General features: G+C 39.3%; 1 protein-coding gene across 1 annotated transcript in view; it reads left to right on the top strand.

Annotated features, from left to right (window-relative positions):
* MEGF10 (multiple EGF like domains 10) overlaps positions 1–18,276 on the top strand; it is a 112,972-nt gene that overhangs the window by 40,060 nt on the left and 54,636 nt on the right. The window contains exons 6-7 of the mRNA XM_035099947.3: positions 14,957–15,203; positions 17,001–17,121. Of these exons, the coding sequence (XP_034955838.2) occupies positions 14,957–15,203; positions 17,001–17,121 (368 nt within the window). The remainder of the gene's footprint in view (positions 1–14,956; positions 15,204–17,000; positions 17,122–18,276) is intronic.

The following is an 18,276-nucleotide window of genomic DNA, read 5'->3' as shown; positions in this document are numbered from 1 at the left end:
ATTGGAGAAAATATTAAGTTGATGTGCGGGGAAAGCTTTTGTTAAATGCATGAAAGTTCTCCCTGAATATGGGCATAAAGGAGAACTGCTTTAAAGTCTTGTCCAGATGGCGTATCACCCCTGAAAAATACATAGAATAAATAAGAACTATCTAGACATATGTTGAAAATATAAAAAGAAGGGTGTGTCCATCCGTCCGTCCCAACATGTGATAGAAATATGAACTGGCAAAAAATATTGGAGGAAGATAAAGGAGGAAGATCCTCCTTGGGTGAAATGGCAACCAACTTTTCATGTTTCAGATCTAATTTATTGATTACATTTTTTGCACTTTTGTTTGTTAAACTCACTGTGTAAAATGCTACACCCTTGTATACTGAAACTACTAAGTAACAAAAATAAAGATAGCAAGGACACAGATTTAGTTTTGTTATGGTGATAACAAGGGGGGGGAAGAAATGAGTAAACAGAGCTATTTCACTTTAACTTGAGTATTGCTAGGTGAAGTCACATGTTGTTATTTACATAAATCCTTGTGATTCATACTTGGCAGCCCAAAGTCCAAAAACTGGCATTAAATGGTCATCATGCTTATTATCTTATCACTTAACCCATGAGTGTGATGAGCTTGTTGCCTTATCACTTCAACTGAAAGTGCTTGCTCCGAGCAGGACAATAGCAGGCTAATTACAGCACTAAATTGTATTTAACTAAGTTTTATGTGAAGTGGGACCTTTGAAATTAATGAACCTACATTTGCCATGCAGATTAATTTTAATGGGTCTCCTCTGAGTACGACTGGTGTTGGATACAACTCAGCCACTCTAGCAACAGTCAGTATATAGAAATTATCCCCAAACAGGGCACAATTGACTAGTGGGTCAGTCCTAAAATATGCTCTCAGGAAGGTATTTAGAATGTGGGGAGATTCTATTCTATTATTATTATTATTATTATTATTATTACTATTACTATTACTATTACTATTACTATTACTATTACTATTATTAGATTCTATTATTCTATTAACAGGGTAGCAGTTGTTTGTCTGTTCTGGCTCCCTGGAGGTCTAGAAGAAAACTAAGTGTGGGTTCTCAAGTGCATTTCTTTCATGCTGTTGTCTTGGGGACATTTTTACTGTTCCTTCAAATATTATTAAAACTGCAGGTGAAACTCAGCAGAATATGCCTATGTATACCTGCAAAATGGGCCTTTCGTTCTTTTTCCTTTGCTTTTCTAATACAGAAGAAAGCACAGCAATTTAACCAAATTCAATTATCCACTGATTGCATTTTGAGGAACGAAGTCTTGTTGCTATGTTCTCCATAACTATTTTCTTCCTTTCATTAGTGCTGGTGCTAAAGCTCTTTCTTCTGTCCCTGCTTTCCCTCTGTTCTTTTGCCACTTGCTGCTAATGTCATCGGGTTCAACAGTGCAGATACTGTGTTCTTGTCTCTGTGCAACAGAAGTCTTGTGAAAGAGCCCTTGTTGCCGAGCCTGTACCTTGAATTGAGAGATCCCCTGGGATGTTAGTGATCCTCTGTAAAAAGTTTTTGCATACGAATTGCATCTAACTTGGTGCTTTAAAAAAAACACCCTTCAGAAAAATGATATTTCAAGGACAGATTAGGAAAGAAAAAGGCAATTTTGTTCACACGCAGTTGAGGCAGGGTTTGGGGAGAAGCAGTCTGGGCTTTCTGGCATGCCTCCATGTTCCCCTAGCAGACAAAAGAAGAATGAGATGCTGCTTTTATTGGACTGCCCTGCTGCAAATCAAATTGGCCATAGTCAAATGAAACAACGCTTTTAGCTTGCATAATTTGAGCTATGCTGTTTGTTATTATCTGAGCTGTAAGGCATGTGTGATTTCCTCATCTGTGTTGACAAATAGAGCTTTTCATTGTGAAGTGGTAGTAGGATTCTCACCAAATAAACAGATTAGTGATCCTGGGAGAAAGTGCCTGGACATCCACTCTGTCCATCTGTAATTGTTTCATAGCATACATAGCATATTAAAACTTTTATTTTTTATTTTTAAAAAATAACTAGGCAATATAATACGTTCTTTCAAGCAAGACTGAACATTATCCTAATACTTGTTCCAGTACATGGAACTTCTTCAAACTTATTTTCTTATCATCACAGTATATAAACATGTGTTGCTTTGTTCATAAATTCAATTGTATATTGTGCTTTAAGCCATTCAGAAATTTTTGGAGCAGTTGCTTTCACATATACACTTTTAAGTAAAACATTTTTTTTTGGGGGGGGGAGCGGTAAATAAAAGACCTGCTACTTATACAAGAATAACCACAACTTTTCTTTTTCAGACATATTAACAATGTGATTTTAAACATGTCTAATCTGTTAGAACCCTATAACTATCACAGGTATTCCTAATATCTGTTTCCATGATATGTAGCTATAATCCAACTAATCATCACCATCATACACAACTTTTTTAAATGTCGGAAAGCAAACTTTGATTTTAAGTGCGCGCGCGCACACACACACACACACACACACACACACACTTCTTTACATCTAGTTTGTATTTTGTTGCTTATTGGTCTTGTAGATCATCATTTTCTCAATTACTGGATCAAGTGAAGTCACATCAGTTTTGAGTTCAGCAGAATTCTCTTTAAAAGTACCAGGAGTAAGGGCCAAACTATTCATATACTCTGTTCAGTTCATGATAATATGTCCCAACAAGCACCCTCCCACACCCAACAAATTGGCAATCCCAGCCCTGCAGCTGTATTTTGGTTTTTGAAAACGTACATAGATCAGGAATTCCAATTACAGATCTCTCACATAATCTGTAGTATGATCCTTAATCCCCGTTTTGGTTTAGTAAAAAATAGCGCACTGCTTCCTTAGGCTGCAGTTCTGGTGCAGCAAAACTGGACAGAGTGGTGGAGTCTCACCAGAGCCATAGCTCTCTAATTATGCTAGCCAGGATGGAAGATGGTGGCAGTAAAAATTGCTAATGTTTGCTGCACCAGCTCTAGGCTTCTCCAAACGGAAGTACCAGATTAGGGTTAGGCTAATCTCCATGTTTCAGGATTGATGCTGGCAGGGATACTTCCAGCAACAAGTTTCACCCACCTGCACTTTTGGTAGATGCAGAGAGAATCCTCTGCTGCTTCGCCACAGAAGATTGTAGTTAGGATTGCTCTGTTCCTGAAATATTTATTTACTATGCAGCTGAGAATGCAATACAGTACATGCAACATGTGTGAAACTCTTATTGTAGACCTTCTGATTTTGCGTACCCTTGGCAGCTAAGGAAATGATACAGCTTTCTCCTTCTTTTTTGCTCTGGCACTTTCTTTGCGAAAACCCGCTTTATAATGCTGAATCGGAACGAATGGCGATTCGAGTTTTCCACAGGTTGCCGCTTGCTCTGATTAACTGGCAGGGTTTTGTGGGGCCAAAATAAAGTGCTCAGACACAGTGCTTTAAAGCTTGGACCTTTGCTTAGGAACGCAGCACCAAAGGGAGTCTGGATGAGCCCTAACTGATAGCATGAAGCGTAATTAAAGCTGAGCTCTTACTTAGGTTGCAGCTATGTAACGTAAAACAAAGCTCCCTACTGCCTTCCACCAACTGCGCCGCTATGGAAAACACTTCATTGTGTTGAAGTGGGGTAAGGTAAAAAAAAAAAGCTTGTTGTGACTCTGATAGATAACAGGTCCCTCTGGACGTCATTTTTATTGTGCAATTATGATTTGTGCTCATGATAGTATCAGGGTGGTAATATATGATTCTGCTTTCAATACTGTTTGGATGTGCAAAAGTTTCAGGGTGAACATACTGCTTCATTCCCAGTCAGTGCATGTCCTGTAGCTTCCTGCTGAAATTATGTAACATGTCATATCACATACTGCAAAATTTTGTAGTGCAAAATATCCCCTCCAACAACAATACAGTAAGCAAAGTAATCACCAAACAACTATTGATGTTGATTGATGTGTGGACAGCCCAGTATAAACACACTCTAGTGCACTATTTTTGCAAGATGCATCTGCAGGGGATGTTCACCTCATTTCACTGCAACACCAGACCTTTATATTTCATTAGTCCTAGCAGAGCCACCTGATGCATTTTGCTAGTCTCTCATTAAAATGATTTCTAATCTCTTATGTGTTATGCCTGCATCCCTGCTTTACACATTATGTGTTTTATCTTAGGTCAGCAAACATCTCGCTATACAATGACCTTCCTGCTGCTTCCAAACATTGCCCCTCTTACACCCTTCACTATTTCCCCTAAGCAACTCCAAGCACACAATTTTCTCCTTTCCCTTTGTTTTAAAATGGTAATTGTAGTAGTTTCATATCCACAAAGTATAAGATATCCACTCTGAGTCAAAGATTTTAGCAGAGATGTCTGAATATGACATGCCATAGCATCCTCCAAAAATTATCATAGATGAAAAGTGATACTTTAGGCTCTTTTTTTTGTTTCTATCTGATCTTTCTTTGACAAACTTGTTACCATAATAGTGAGTGTTTGTATTGCCTGAAGTGTATTTTGATGAAAATGGATGAAGAGGTGGAAAAGACACGTTACATTATGTAATGGGATATACACATACAAAATATTCTCTTTTCAGCAAAAGACTTGACATTCATTTGAATTAAATTAAAGGATTATTGAGTGAATACTGTAGACAGATCGATGTAATTGGAACTGGACACAAACAAGTTGAAGCTGTCCCTTGCAGCTACAGAATCAGCACACCACAGTGTCAGAGTCACATCGGGGGAAATTGTTCATGAAGCTGTAATAGTATTGATTGATGTGTTTGTTTCCAAATAATACGGAGGGAAGGGAGATGGTTAGAACTGCAGCGGAAGCAGTTCTGTGGATCGCAGTCTTAATAAAACTGACTTAGGAAACACTTTGTTTCTCAAAGCATTCAGATCATGTGAGGGGATTATTATTATTACTGTATATGGTGAAAAAGCAATGGCTACTCCGCAGCTCAAACTTTAGCATTCTAAAACATCATCATCATCCACATCATTTATTTAAACCCCGCCCATCTGGCTGGGTTTCTAAAAGTAAGATAGTTGTTTATTTCCTTAACGTCTAATGGGAGGGCATTCTACAGGATGGGCGCCACTACCGAGAAGGCCCTCTCCCTGGTTCCCTGTAACCTCACTTCTTGCAGTGAGGAAACCTCCAGAAGGCCTTCAGAGCTGGGCTTCAGTGTCCGGGCTGAACGGTGGGGGTGGAGACGCCCCTTCAGGTATACTGGGCCGAGGCCGTTTACAACCCTTGGTTATACTGCTTATGCAGCACCAACCTGGGTGGCAGCAGCACAGCCTGGCATTCACCTGTGATTCATTGTCACCACGCAACACCTTTATGTTGCTCAAAATGAAATGCTTGATGTCGAGCATTGCATTTTGGAAACTCTAACTTGGTGGCTGATCACTGTGCATCAGAACTGAGCACCAGCTCACTTCTCATTCCCAAGCACCAACACCACAGCCAGTCAGGGATGCTTCTGGCTGGCAGTGATGGGGGCAACAGCAGTGTGGTGGTCAGGTGCCCTGGCAGATCCAGCAGCACAGCTGGACATGAGTCCTTCTTTGTTCTGGGGACATAGACTGGTGTCTGGTCCTGCTTAATAGAGTTTGATTGAGAAGAGGATTTTTAAGAGCACAGCTGCTATAAAAGATACAGTAGTACCTTGGTTCTCAAACTTAATCTGAATTTTATTATCTAACGAAACCATTGATCCATAAAATGAAAGCAATAAACAATGTACTGCAGTCACACAATCAATCAGTAGCTGAACTGGGTTCCACACAGTCACCAAAACAAAACAAAAAAGCCGAAAAAAACAAAAACACAAAATAAAAAGCAAAAACAGGCAGACCTCATTGTAACACTCAAAATGGAAGTGTGACACTCAAATTGGAAGCATAACACTCAAAACAGAGCACGTTCGGCTTCCAAAAAAACTTCGCAAACCGGAACACTTACTTCCAGGTTTGCAGTGTTTGAGTTCCAAGTTGTTTGTGTACCAAGGCGTTTGAGAACCAAGGTATACCACTGTACTTTGCTCCCCTGATTTAGTGAGAGTGTTTGGCCAAGAAAAGAAAAGAAAAAGAAATAAAAAATTTCAACTTGATATTTCATGTTGACAAAACAGACATGACAGATCAAAAGCAAAAAACAAACCCCTACATCTTTTTACTTCTAAACTGTGCACGTTTATTATGGAACTTTTCAGACACAATCATCTTGCTTCCCTGCAGTGCCATTTCCCATCAAGAATGTCTGTAAAGTTTGCAAGTTCCCTACTCACAGTTATGTTTCTCACAGGACCTGGCAGATGCAGAAGAGAGGAGAAACAGGATCCCTTGGCACAATCTCTGTGGGATATGCACATGAGATGCAAACACTGCCAGATTCTCAGAGAAACATTTAGTTTTTAATCAGCCCTTGAAAGTCTAAAGTGAATTGACAACCCAAAGCCAAGGAATGCACTCAGCTAACTCAATAGGAGAATAAGAATAACCAGGGGATCAAACCGAATCTGAACTTGAACTGAAAGCTGGATCTTGTTTTTAACTGAACCAGAACAGAACCAGAGCCATTATTGGAAATGTCTGTTGAGTAAGAAGTGGAGCAGATCCTTAAAAAGAAGGTTCACAGGCCATGAAGGACGTGCTCACAAATTTATTGACAGCTGCACGAATTATGATAGCTAGGAAGTGGAAGGGGCAAGCACAATATAAAATGGAAGAATTGTATAAAGAGGTGTGGGATATAGATATTAATGATAAATTAACATGTGTCATTAAGGTAAGATGGGGAATATTCAGGAGAAATTATTTCGAGGAAATACGGAGGGTGTATGTTGAATTTGTACTGTTAAAACGGAAAGGGGTCAAACCATTGCAAGAGCTGTTGAAATTCTGGGAGGTTGGATAGTTATAATGGAATGGTCTCGGTGGTGAGGTGCACATTTTTATTCTTATTTATTTATAATTATTACTTTGTCAAATGAATGAATGAAAAGTAATCACTGAGCACCATACCTGGACCCAATCTGAGTTATTGAGAAAGAGCCTCAGGAATCACAATTTTTAGATTCACATTTTTGCAAGCTTACCCAGTATTCAGACTTCAAGGGTGGTTTTACCCAAGGCTAGCATTTACCCCGAGTAGACTTATTGAAATGAATGGACCTTTCTTAGTCATGCTTATTAATTTCAGTGGGTCTACTCTCTGTAAACTTAGTTGAATACCACCTCAAGATAGGAAGTCTTCAGCTGACTTGAAGGAGGGAATTCTGCATTCAGAGGGTAGGTGGAATAATTGGGGTAAGGAATTTAATCTCCCCCCATTTAAATATTGCTCGGCAAGCTCAAGACCTGCAGGAAAATCTGCCAGAGGGTAGAAAATAATGGTACAAGGATTAAAAAAAAAACCCCATTTGTTTAAAAAGAGACAAACACCCGCACATATTTTATAACATAATATATTACAAAGCATAGTATGTTATAAAAAAACATACACCATCCTTTTGTATCAAATTCAGATTTAATAGTGGGTTCATGCCATCCACTGTCATCTATACCAACCTTGTGAGCAGAATGAAAAGTAATTCAGGTAGCCTTCATGGGTTTCACTGTTTCCTTGATATTGTGCGTGTGTGTTTGTGTATAGCATCAACAATCCTTAACTTCCATTTAAATAAAGAACTGTGAGACAATAAGAAACTTAAGCAGGGGAAAACCCACCACAGATTGTATCTTGGTGATGAACCACATTCATATTTGTGGTTTTAAGTTTCTTGTCATCATAATTATTCTCCAGTGTATCCTGTTTTTCAGTATATGAACAACAAAAAGAACTATCTGAACTTGCTTTAAACAATTCTTCGGTTCCATGTATTATATTCCAAAATGCCTTAAAGTGTCTTGTGAAATATATAGTGTCTGAAAGAAATACAATTGAAGTGTTTTTATACCTCTGAGCATTACATTTTCTCTTTTCTTCTACTTCATTGGGCAAGAAGCTTTTACAAAAGAAAAGAAAGAAATGGAGGAGGGGGAGCTTAGATTCCTGAATACAAATTATTTCTTTATATACAACATTCATAGGGAAATGACAGATACGCCAGAAGGTCGAAAGCCAACAGTGTAACATATGAAAGTGAATAGAAGGGGAAGGCTGTAGGAAAAATAGATGTGAAAAAGTGAACTTTACAAAATAATGCAACTATTTCTGGAACAACAATAATTTTATGAATTTTTTTATTATTATTATTAATAGGCAAAGGCCTCTGACTAAAAACAAAACAAAACATTGCAAGCAACGTATCACTTTCCGGTTATAGAATATCAGAGTTCCTTGCTTCTCAGTTTGCCAGGCACTGCAAGTTTAGGAAAGTGTAAGACTGGATCTCAAGTAGTGTGCATTAGATTTGGTTTAGAATGTGAAATGCACTGAAATACATCTTCAGATGAGCAAAAGTCCGAAGTATGATGTCTATTACATTACAGCTAAGTTTTTTTCCTCTGGAGGAAAGTTTTGGTAACTTGGGATTGTTTCTGTGTATAAAGTTTTCATTTGTCATTGAGCTTCAGAGAGCATTTATAATTTGCTTCTGTTGCTGTTGATGGTAAACTGGCATTGGCTTAGAGTACTGTGCATTCTAATTGTGTTTATATAATGCAATATTCTTAGTCCCAAAGGCACCTTTTTCACTTGAGATGTTGTTGTAAGTGAAATGTTCTATATTTTGCATTATCTGCTGAATATGTACTACAGAGGACTAAAGCAATATTGCTCCCCAATGATCTGAATGTTTAAGGAAAAAAAGTGAACAAAAATGTAATCAAATGTTTTTATTTGCTCCTAATATACTGTATATTATTTAAGAACAGTGTCTCTAAGGGGCTGTACTTGAAGTGCAGAATGCAACATTTCTGTAATACCTTAAAATCCTGTTTTCCTTGAGCATTACGCAGGAACCACTTTATTGTACTTAAATAGGAGGAGAACATATAAGTTGTTACAATGTGCCAAAATAATGGGTTGTTCTAGGAAACGAAGGGCAGAAAATAAAACTTGGTATACAAAGGTGTTCAGGTAGACGTATTTTCAGGAGAACTCTCACAGCTAGGCTGGTAAAGAAAGTGATTTATATATGTTGCATGTGCGATATAACATTGTGCCACCAGATGGCAATGTGGAGTCCAGTTTTTCTCTACCTGTTTTCCCTGCTTGAATTTACAACGCTTTAAACTGAAACGCTTTTTTGACATCCAGCCCCTGTCATTTGTTTTGAGACTTTGTACATTCCTTCTCCTTTTTACTAGGAAAAAGAAGGACTGGACTATACCACATTTAGTTGATCGTGGCTTTAACTAGGGCCACTTTATTAAGAACTTAGGAACTGCATAGGGGAAATGAAACCATATGTGGGAAATACTCAATTCTCCTAAACCTAAACCTGGCTCCTAAACCTGTAATGATTTGATGGGCCTAACCTGCAGGTGTGCCTTAGTGTCAGCTCCTTACCCATGTATGTCACACTCCTTCAGGTTTGGGGGAGGTCTTCCTGGTTCTGCTCCCTGAATATGGCACCCAGCTCCAATCTGTTTAGGCCCCCTCAAGGCCCACCCTGTTCACCTTCACCATTGGCCTCTCTACTGTATCGAAAGGAGGAGGAAGAGAAGGAGACGGGCAGGGATGCCTTATAAATCCTACTCCCATTCATCCCCAGAACTAGTGCACCCTTCGGGAGAGTGCTAGAAGTGGCTTTTTGGCCATCACCGTTCCTGCAAGTGAACTCCCACCTGGACCCCTTTTTGAGCTGGACAGAGATGCTATGGTGTGAGCTGGAATGCCACAGCTGATCTGTATGTTTTAGTAGAACCGGATGAGAACAGAAATCGTGCTTTGGCAGCGCGGCGGCAGCAGGTGGCCCCATTAGCTAAAGTGGTGCTTCAGGTTAAGAACAGCTTCAGGTTAAGAACGGACTTCCGGAACGAATTACAGTGGTGCCTCGACTTACGAATTTAATCCGTTCCGAAGGCACCTTCGTAAGTCGAAAAATTCGTAAGTCGAAAAACGCCATTGGAAACGTGATTTCCCATAGGAATGCATTGAAAATGGAAAAATTCGTAAGTCGAAAAATCCCTATCTAAAACCGCCACAGTTTCCCCCCGGATGTCGAGACATTTGTAAGCGTGCGGCCATTACCCCCATCGTAAGTCGAAAAATTCGGTTGTCGAGTCATTCATAAGCCGAGGTACCACTGTAAGTTTTTAACTAGAAGTACCACTGTAGCATTGTTAACAAATGATTTTCATGAACACTATGAACAGATTGCATATTTTGCATACTTCAGCATTACATGTTGAATAGAATTGGTTCCAGAAGTCTGTTTGACTTCCAAAACGTTCAGAAACCAAAGCGTGGTTTCCAACTGGCTGCAGGAAGCCGTGGAAGTCACATTGGATGTTCAGATTCCAAATAATGTTCGAAAACCGGAGCAATCACTTCCAGTTTTCGATCGTCAGGAAGCCAAAATGTTCGACGCCCAAGGCATTTGAAAACCAAGGTACGACTGTATTCTGCTCGCATCTGAAAAACATGTCAGCTTTTTGAAATTTTTCAGTGAATACAATGAGGTATCATGGCAGTTAAGGCGGTTTATGGTTTCTTTAGGAAACATTGGCATAATCAGGATATCTAGAAACTAGTCCCAACTGCCAATTTTAGTCTGTTTCCTCACATTTCTTGGTCCCATACAGTTGTCCATGGGAGCACTGGGGGCAGGCAGTAGGGTTGGGTCCACATGGAGATGCCGGTTGCCACTACAGTTTACATGATAATGGTACACAAACTGCAGCAGCATCGTGCCTACTCTGCATGTGAAGGCACTCAACTGTTTTCATGAAATCCTGGCTAGATCAAAGAGCTCCTTCAAGGCCTTGCCAATGAAAAATCTCAGCCCTGTGATTCTCAGGATTCTAACAATATCCTCTGTTATAGGAAAGTGCTATGAGATCTGTTCAAGGATGCGGGTGGCGCTGTGGGTTAAACCACAGAGCCTACCTAGGGCTTGCCAATCAGAAGTTCGGTGGTTCGAATCCCCACTACGGGGTGAGCTCCTATTGTTCCGTCCCTGCTCCTGCCCACCTAGCAGTTCGAAAGCACGTCAAAGTGCAAGTAGATAAATAGGTACCGCTACAGCGGAAAGGTAAACGGCGTTTCCGTGCGCTGCTCTGGTTTGCCAGAAGCGGCTTAGTCATGCTGGCCAAATGACCTGGAAGCTGTACGCTGGCTCCCTCGGCCAGTAAAGCGCGCTTTCCCATAGAAAGTAATGCAAAATGGATTAATCCGTTCCAGACTTTTAAAAACAACCCCTAAAGCAGCAATTTAACATGAATTTTACTATCTAACGAGACCATTGATCCATAAAATGAAAGCAATAATCAATGTACTGTACTATAAAATAAACAGGACAGTATTGTAGATGATCAAAATTAAAATTAATTTTTTTTCTTACCTGCACTGATGATAGTCATTGTTTGGATGGGGGGCTTTTATCCATTTCGGCAGTCACACAATCAATCAATCAATCAGTAGCTGAACTGGGTTCCACATAGTTACAAAAACAAATTAACTGAAAAGCCTCAAAAACAAATAGCAAAACAAATAGCAAAAACAAAAGCGCCAAATTTAATTTGTTCCGGAAGTCCGTTTGACTTCCGAAATGTTCAAAAACCAAGGCACAGCTGATTGGTGCAGGTGCCCCAAAAACAATAGCCGACAGTCGCATTGAACGTTCAGCTTCTGAAAAACGTTTGAAAACCAGAACACTTCTGGGTTTTCGGCATTTGGGAACTAAGGCGTTTGAGTACCAAGGCGTTTGAGAACCAAGGTACCACTGTAATAATATCATTATAGGTTTGTTGTGCTGTAAAAATTACAAGATTAGGTCTGTGAAGTTCATTGAACATTCAAAGTGTGATATAAATGTTAAGTATAAGTATTATTGATCTTACAGCTGAAATAGTTTAAATTTAGACATACAGCCAGGCACAGTATACAACTCACTTCAACAACAGTGGTAGAGAGACAGGAACATTTGGCATTTTGAAAAATGTCGTGGGCTCAAGACCTACAGTTTCTGTAAACCAGCCTGTGTTCTGTCTGGTCTGTGTTAATACCATAGCAAATGTGGAGTGGTATAAACTTGCTGTGGTAACTTTCAGAATGATTAAGCTGTCTCTCTAAACATCTGCATGGCCATTGGTGGGTTGCATCAAATATCTTGCTTCCAGCAGTCAGTAAAATACTATGAGATGGGTTTTATGAGCCAAAAGAATGGTTTTCCCCTGCTGAAGTATGCTGAATATAAAGATGTTGGGCCAAGTTCATACCTAGTACAAATCTACCCCAGGGATGGAAATGGTCCATTTTATTCCATGTCTGATGGACACTTTTAAATTCTTCAATTCTCTATGGTGGTTTGTTCAGACATTCCAAGACATTTGAGTTCATTTTTAAATCTCTCTTGGGAGACTGGCTGAAAATGTCTTGCTCCACTTGAAGGGGGACTGTAATCTGAATACGCTAGGAGGTGTAAAGCAAAATTTGTCTGGTGGTCTTTCTAAGGTCTTTGGGGAACGTAAGTCTGTCTAACAAACGCAATGCAAGCATACATATGTCTCAGAGCATTTTGCTTTCTGAGATGTAAGGACTGCCAAAGTGTAAACATATCATTTTCTTGTCTACCCAGACCCATTCAAAGGGCTTTATTTATTCATCATATTTAAAGATACTAATCTTTAATTTCCAAGAGTAGCCATAAAACTTTTCAGTTTTTGAGAGCAATGTAATATCGAATTGTAGTGCGTTTGCATACAGTATAGAATACAGAAATGAATTTGAAACTCAGCCACCCTAGGCAGGAAGCATTTCAAAGTCTTTATGAATGCTATAAGACCTTATCTAACGTAAGGAACTATCTGCCATAGTGGATATAGACCCAATTATTTCCTGTGCACATTACAAATGATAAATGCCATTAGAGGAGAATCTTGTTCAATAAGAAACGGTCACGTCAAGGTAATCTGTGATCTTATGATATATCTAGGTTACCAATCACATACGGGAAATGATCCTTAAAAGCGCCTGTCCTTTTTTATTTGCGTGGTCTGAATGGTTAAACCTTATGCTAGAGTAGTTTTCACCCTGAGGAGATGTCTTGAGTTCTTTTTGTCTCCTTTAAGAAAGTAGGTCTGTTCTCTGCCTGATTGCTCTGCCTCAGGAGAAGGCAATGAGAACAATAGCTGTCAGTCACTAAGCAGCCTGACTGTATATGATCATAAAGTAGTTGCTCTGGAATTTTGCCACGATACTATTGTTATCAGAACAACATGAAAATAAAAAGCAGATGCTCTGAGTGCATGCTTAGCAAAATCCTGGTGAACTCCATATGACCTTTATATGGGTTACTTCTAGTGCTTCCATTTTTATTTCTTTATTTTTTTTAAAAAAAAACCTTTTACTGTATATTTTTTTCATGAAAGGGAGCAAATAGGAGATCTTAGGAGGTACTTACTATTCATATGTAAGCTTTCTGTGAAATAATGGATTTGATACAATACACATTGACAGTGCACATTGACATATTATCTATCACCTTAGGGCATAATGGAGCCATATCACCGGATGGAATAGCTGCTTTTGGATGTTTTTAATTATAATTGTTTTTAGAATGCTTTAAAGAGTGTGTTTTTGTTTTTGATTGTGGATTTGTTTGCTGCCCTGGTCTGATTCTGGAGGAAGAGCAGGGTATTTAATAGATTCAATAAATGATAATAATATTTAAGGATTTTTGAATAAGTTCACAAAATAATTTCAAATGTTTTCCTGTATTGATGAATACAGCCAAATAACGAAAGCAGAAATCAAGAGAAAATTTTCACTAATAGGAAAATTTATCAAAGTTGTTACAGTTGCAGTGACTTGGTGGGAAGTGGTGAAACTCATCATTCCCTATGTCACGTGAGCTGCTACCTTTTATAGGATTCAGAACATTTTGAAATGAACAATAAATGGAACGATGCATATAGAACATACTGAAGTTGTATTAAAGTTTCTCTTGAGGCCTTGCTAGAGGTTACACTCTGGCAAAAAATATTCACAATACATCAAAAAGTTGAGGGTTTATTTTAGTCTCAAAGACTCCAGGGCCCATGCTTAAATCTCTCTCATTTAAACAAGTGAGACTGAAAGCCCCCAACTTTGAATAATTTTTACCAGTGTTAGCAATAAAATCTCTTGGGGGGAAATCAACAAGAAAATACAAAGAAACTAGATTTCAACTTGTACACAGACATGGGTTCTTATTTCAATTTTCTTGTTTGGAATATTTCTCTACATCTGCTTTAGAATGATCAGTTTCATTTGGTTAACATTTCCTGCAAGAAAGCATGGATTTTCTCTACATGTGCTTCCAAAGAGGTGTTTATTGTGGGATTGATAATTCTCACTCATGCAAGTTTTTTGTTGTGTCCACATGGCATTGCTGCCATCAAAATGTGAGCCCATATTTCCTCCACCCCTTCAGTTTAGATTTACCATGGGGGGGGGGGGGAATCCTATTTACGGTATGTCAGTAACCGGTTTGCAATAAAGAACTGGATAAATATTGCAACCCCTCCAACCCTTTTTTATACAAGCACCTATACTTGAGGAAAAGTAATCCACAACTCAAAAGCTTACATTTCCAACGTTGGGAACATTGATCAGTCCAATGAAAAATCACTTTTTAAAAAAAGGAAAAACAAGCAAATCACTTTAGTGCTGCTAATTTCAAATTGCTGAGTCATAATAATTTAAGTATTGGAGAATAAGTGGTTAAGGGAGCCATTGTCACCCTTGCTTTCTGCTTTCTACTCAGCATGTGACAGTTACCACTGGGGACCGCACTGCAGTAGTCGCTGCCAATGCAAAAATGGAGCCTTGTGCAATCCCATCACTGGAGCCTGCCACTGTGCTGCCGGATTCAAGGGATGGCGCTGCGAAGAACGTTGTGACCAAGGGACATATGGAAACGATTGCCACCAGAAATGCCAGTGTCAGAATGGAGCCACTTGTGATCATGTGACTGGAGAATGCAGATGCCCTCCTGGATACACTGGAGCCTTGTATGCAACAGTTGTATTTGTTATGTGTGTAGAATAGCAGCAGATTTCACAATACGTGTCATTTATTGTCTTTACGTTTCCAAAGTCTTGGCGTGGGTGACAAGACGATCCATACTGTGTCAATGAGGGTAAAACAACTTGCTCTGTGCTTATGGTTGGGTTGGGAGTTGAATTTGCCTCTCAGTTCCAGGTCCAACTTGCTAAAACATAAGATAAAAATTAAGTACAGTCGTACCTTGGAGGTTGAATGGAATCTGTTTCGGGAGTCCGTTTGACTTCCAAAACCAAGTATGGCTTCTGATCTGCCGCAGCAAATGCCTGCGGCCAATCAGAAGCCATGGAACCCCCGTCAGACATTCAGCTTCCAAAAATTGTTCGATAAACGGAACACTCACTTCCGGGTTTCGATCATTTGTTCATGGAGGAAGCCTAAAAGGGCATTAACTTGGTCTAACTCATTCTCGAATTGTACCCCTTAAAAATCAAATTGTCCCCCCTGTGGGGTGTGTGCCCCACGTTGGGAACCACGGGTCTAATGTATCATATAGTGAGTGGGGAATGTATTCTTAGTTCCTTAGAGGAACAGTAGTAAATTTTTATGTAGGCGGCCACTTGTTTTGAAGCTTATACTGTAATTGTAGGGTGGATACCAGAGCAGAAGATATTCAAAATGGGTAAGCTGCCCTTTGCTGAAACAATCTAAAGAATGGTAACTCTAGCTACAGTATTAGCAAAGTATCCCTCAGGAGACAAAAATTAGACAGTTACTAAATAATAGGGAATTGGGATTGTCCATGGTAAATAAGGATATTTGGAACATGTGTTGATTTAGTACATACCTTCAGGGGAACCCAGGCTGATAGATAAAAAAGCTGATTGCCCCAGGCACAACCCCCCCCCCAATTCCTCAATGTAAAAGACAAAATGTAAGGTACTGAAAAGGGACACGGGTGGCACTGTGGTCTAAACCACAGAGCCTAGGGCTTGCTGATCAGAAGGTTGGCGGTTCGAATCCTCGCAACAGGGTGAGCTCCCGTTGTTCGGTCCCAGCTCCTGCCAACCTAGCAGTTCAAAAGCATGTCAAAGTGCAAGTAGATAAATAGGTACTGATACAGCGGGAAGGTAAATGGCGCTTCCGTGTGCTGCTCTAGTTCGCCAGAAGCAGCTTTGTCATGCTGGCCACATGACCTGGAAGCTGTATGCCGGCTCCCTCAGCCAATAACATGAGATGAGTGCCGTAGCCCCAGAGTCGGTCACGACTGGACCTAATGGTCAGGAATCCCTTTACCTTTAACTTAAGGTACTGAAAAATCAGCTTCTCCTCCAGCACAGATAGAAGCACTGTACAATTTCTACACCAGCCTTAATATTTTTCATACAATAGAGTTAAAATCCTGCAAACATTACCACAATTAGGTAAAGGGGCATTACAATCCAACTAATACAATTAATACTGGTTAGAATTTTAACACACACACACACACACACACCAGTGCAAATCAATTCTAAATTGGAGCAGGGAAGAAAAATTTGTAAGGAAGTAGACCTATTTCTGCAGTCCTTTAATTGCTAACATAGGGACAATTTACCAGGAATTATGTCTGCATGCTCCATTGTAAGCTGGGGAGTTGTACTGCTTATGCAACAAAACTCTTGGTGCAATGCTCCCTTTGTTTTTATGGATTAGTTTTGCATTCTTTAGCTGAAATAAATGTGTAGCATATTAAAAGCACCCGAGAAATGCCAATACATTTATAAGTATCTGTAATATTTAATATGCTTTTCTTTCTTTTTTAGTTGTGAGGATCTCTGTCCTCCTGGCAAACATGGGCCACAGTGTGAAGAAAGATGCCCATGTCAGAATGGTGGAGTATGTCATCATGTAACTGGGGAATGTGCCTGTCCTCCCGGATGGATGGTAAATAAACCTTTATAAAAGAGTATAAGCTTCCGCTGCTGCAGGCCTCTGGAGAAAAATGTAATTGGAATCACAGCCTAACATCAGGCAAGAAAAGAGGAAATGTGTCAGCGCACAATACTATCATAAGGGATCAGAACCAAACCTTTACAAAAACATATGGTAATCGGCATCTACTAATTCACAGGAGCCTAGACAGGAAAAGAAAACGTATGCTTTCTTTCCCACACAAGATGAATCACTAAAAGCTCTACCAAGTCAGTGACTTGTATTTATTTAAATTTCTGTCCTGCTTCTATAGTTGTATTGGAATTCATGCACGCATTTATATTCTGTTGCTCGATCCCTAAGGCCATGGACCACTTATAGAAATATTTACAGCTTTACATTTTGTACAGAAGACAAGGACCTAAAGATAATTCCCCTATATACTCCATGAATATCCTCCAAACACTACATTGCAATTACAGAAAGCACCTGGCTTTTTTCCTTTCCTTTATTTTTGGTAGACCTCCACACGGAGGACGTTATTCCAAAGTTTGGAAGCATCTTCCAAGAATGTGTCTCTTTTTGCCTTCCGTTTTTTTATTTTATGTTTGAAAAGCATAGTCAGAAGACAGTCAGAGAGGGAGAGGGAGAGAGATGCTGCAAGAATTCCAGGCTAGATGGTGCCCTCTCAGAGATCTGAAGGCAGCCCTGTTTAGGGAAGTTTTTAATGTTGTTAATGTTTGATGTTTTATCACTTTAATCATCATCATCATCATCTGTTGGGAGCCAGATGGGTGGGTTATAAATAATATATTATTATTATTACTATTATTATTATTAAGCTTCTCCTCTCTGAGTCAGCATGTGGTTTGTTGTTCTCAGTTGTTTGTCCCCACTGTTGTTCAAGCTTCATAGCTCCCATTCCATGAAGCCAACATACTTTTTAGAACAGGTTGATTAGACTAAGAATCTTACATATGCCAGGGGCCTGGCAAAATCTGTGCAGCAGGAGTTTAAAAAAAACTAAAAAAAAACTTTGACTTTAAAATTTACAGTTTAAAACAAGTTTAAAATAAAAAGATTGATGTAACAAGTTATCTTTCCCTTTGAAGCATTTTGACTCTAAAGTATCTCCTTGTATTACAATGTATGCATGGACATAGAAGA

The sequence above is a fragment of the Zootoca vivipara genome, chromosome 10, assembly GCF_965207765.1.
Source record: "Zootoca vivipara chromosome 10, rZooViv2.hap1.1, whole genome shotgun sequence".
Classification (NCBI taxonomy): Eukaryota; Metazoa; Chordata; class Lepidosauria; order Squamata; family Lacertidae; genus Zootoca; species Zootoca vivipara.
The sequence above is the reverse complement of the archived record's forward strand: the minus strand, read 5'-3'. Positions and strand labels throughout refer to the sequence as shown.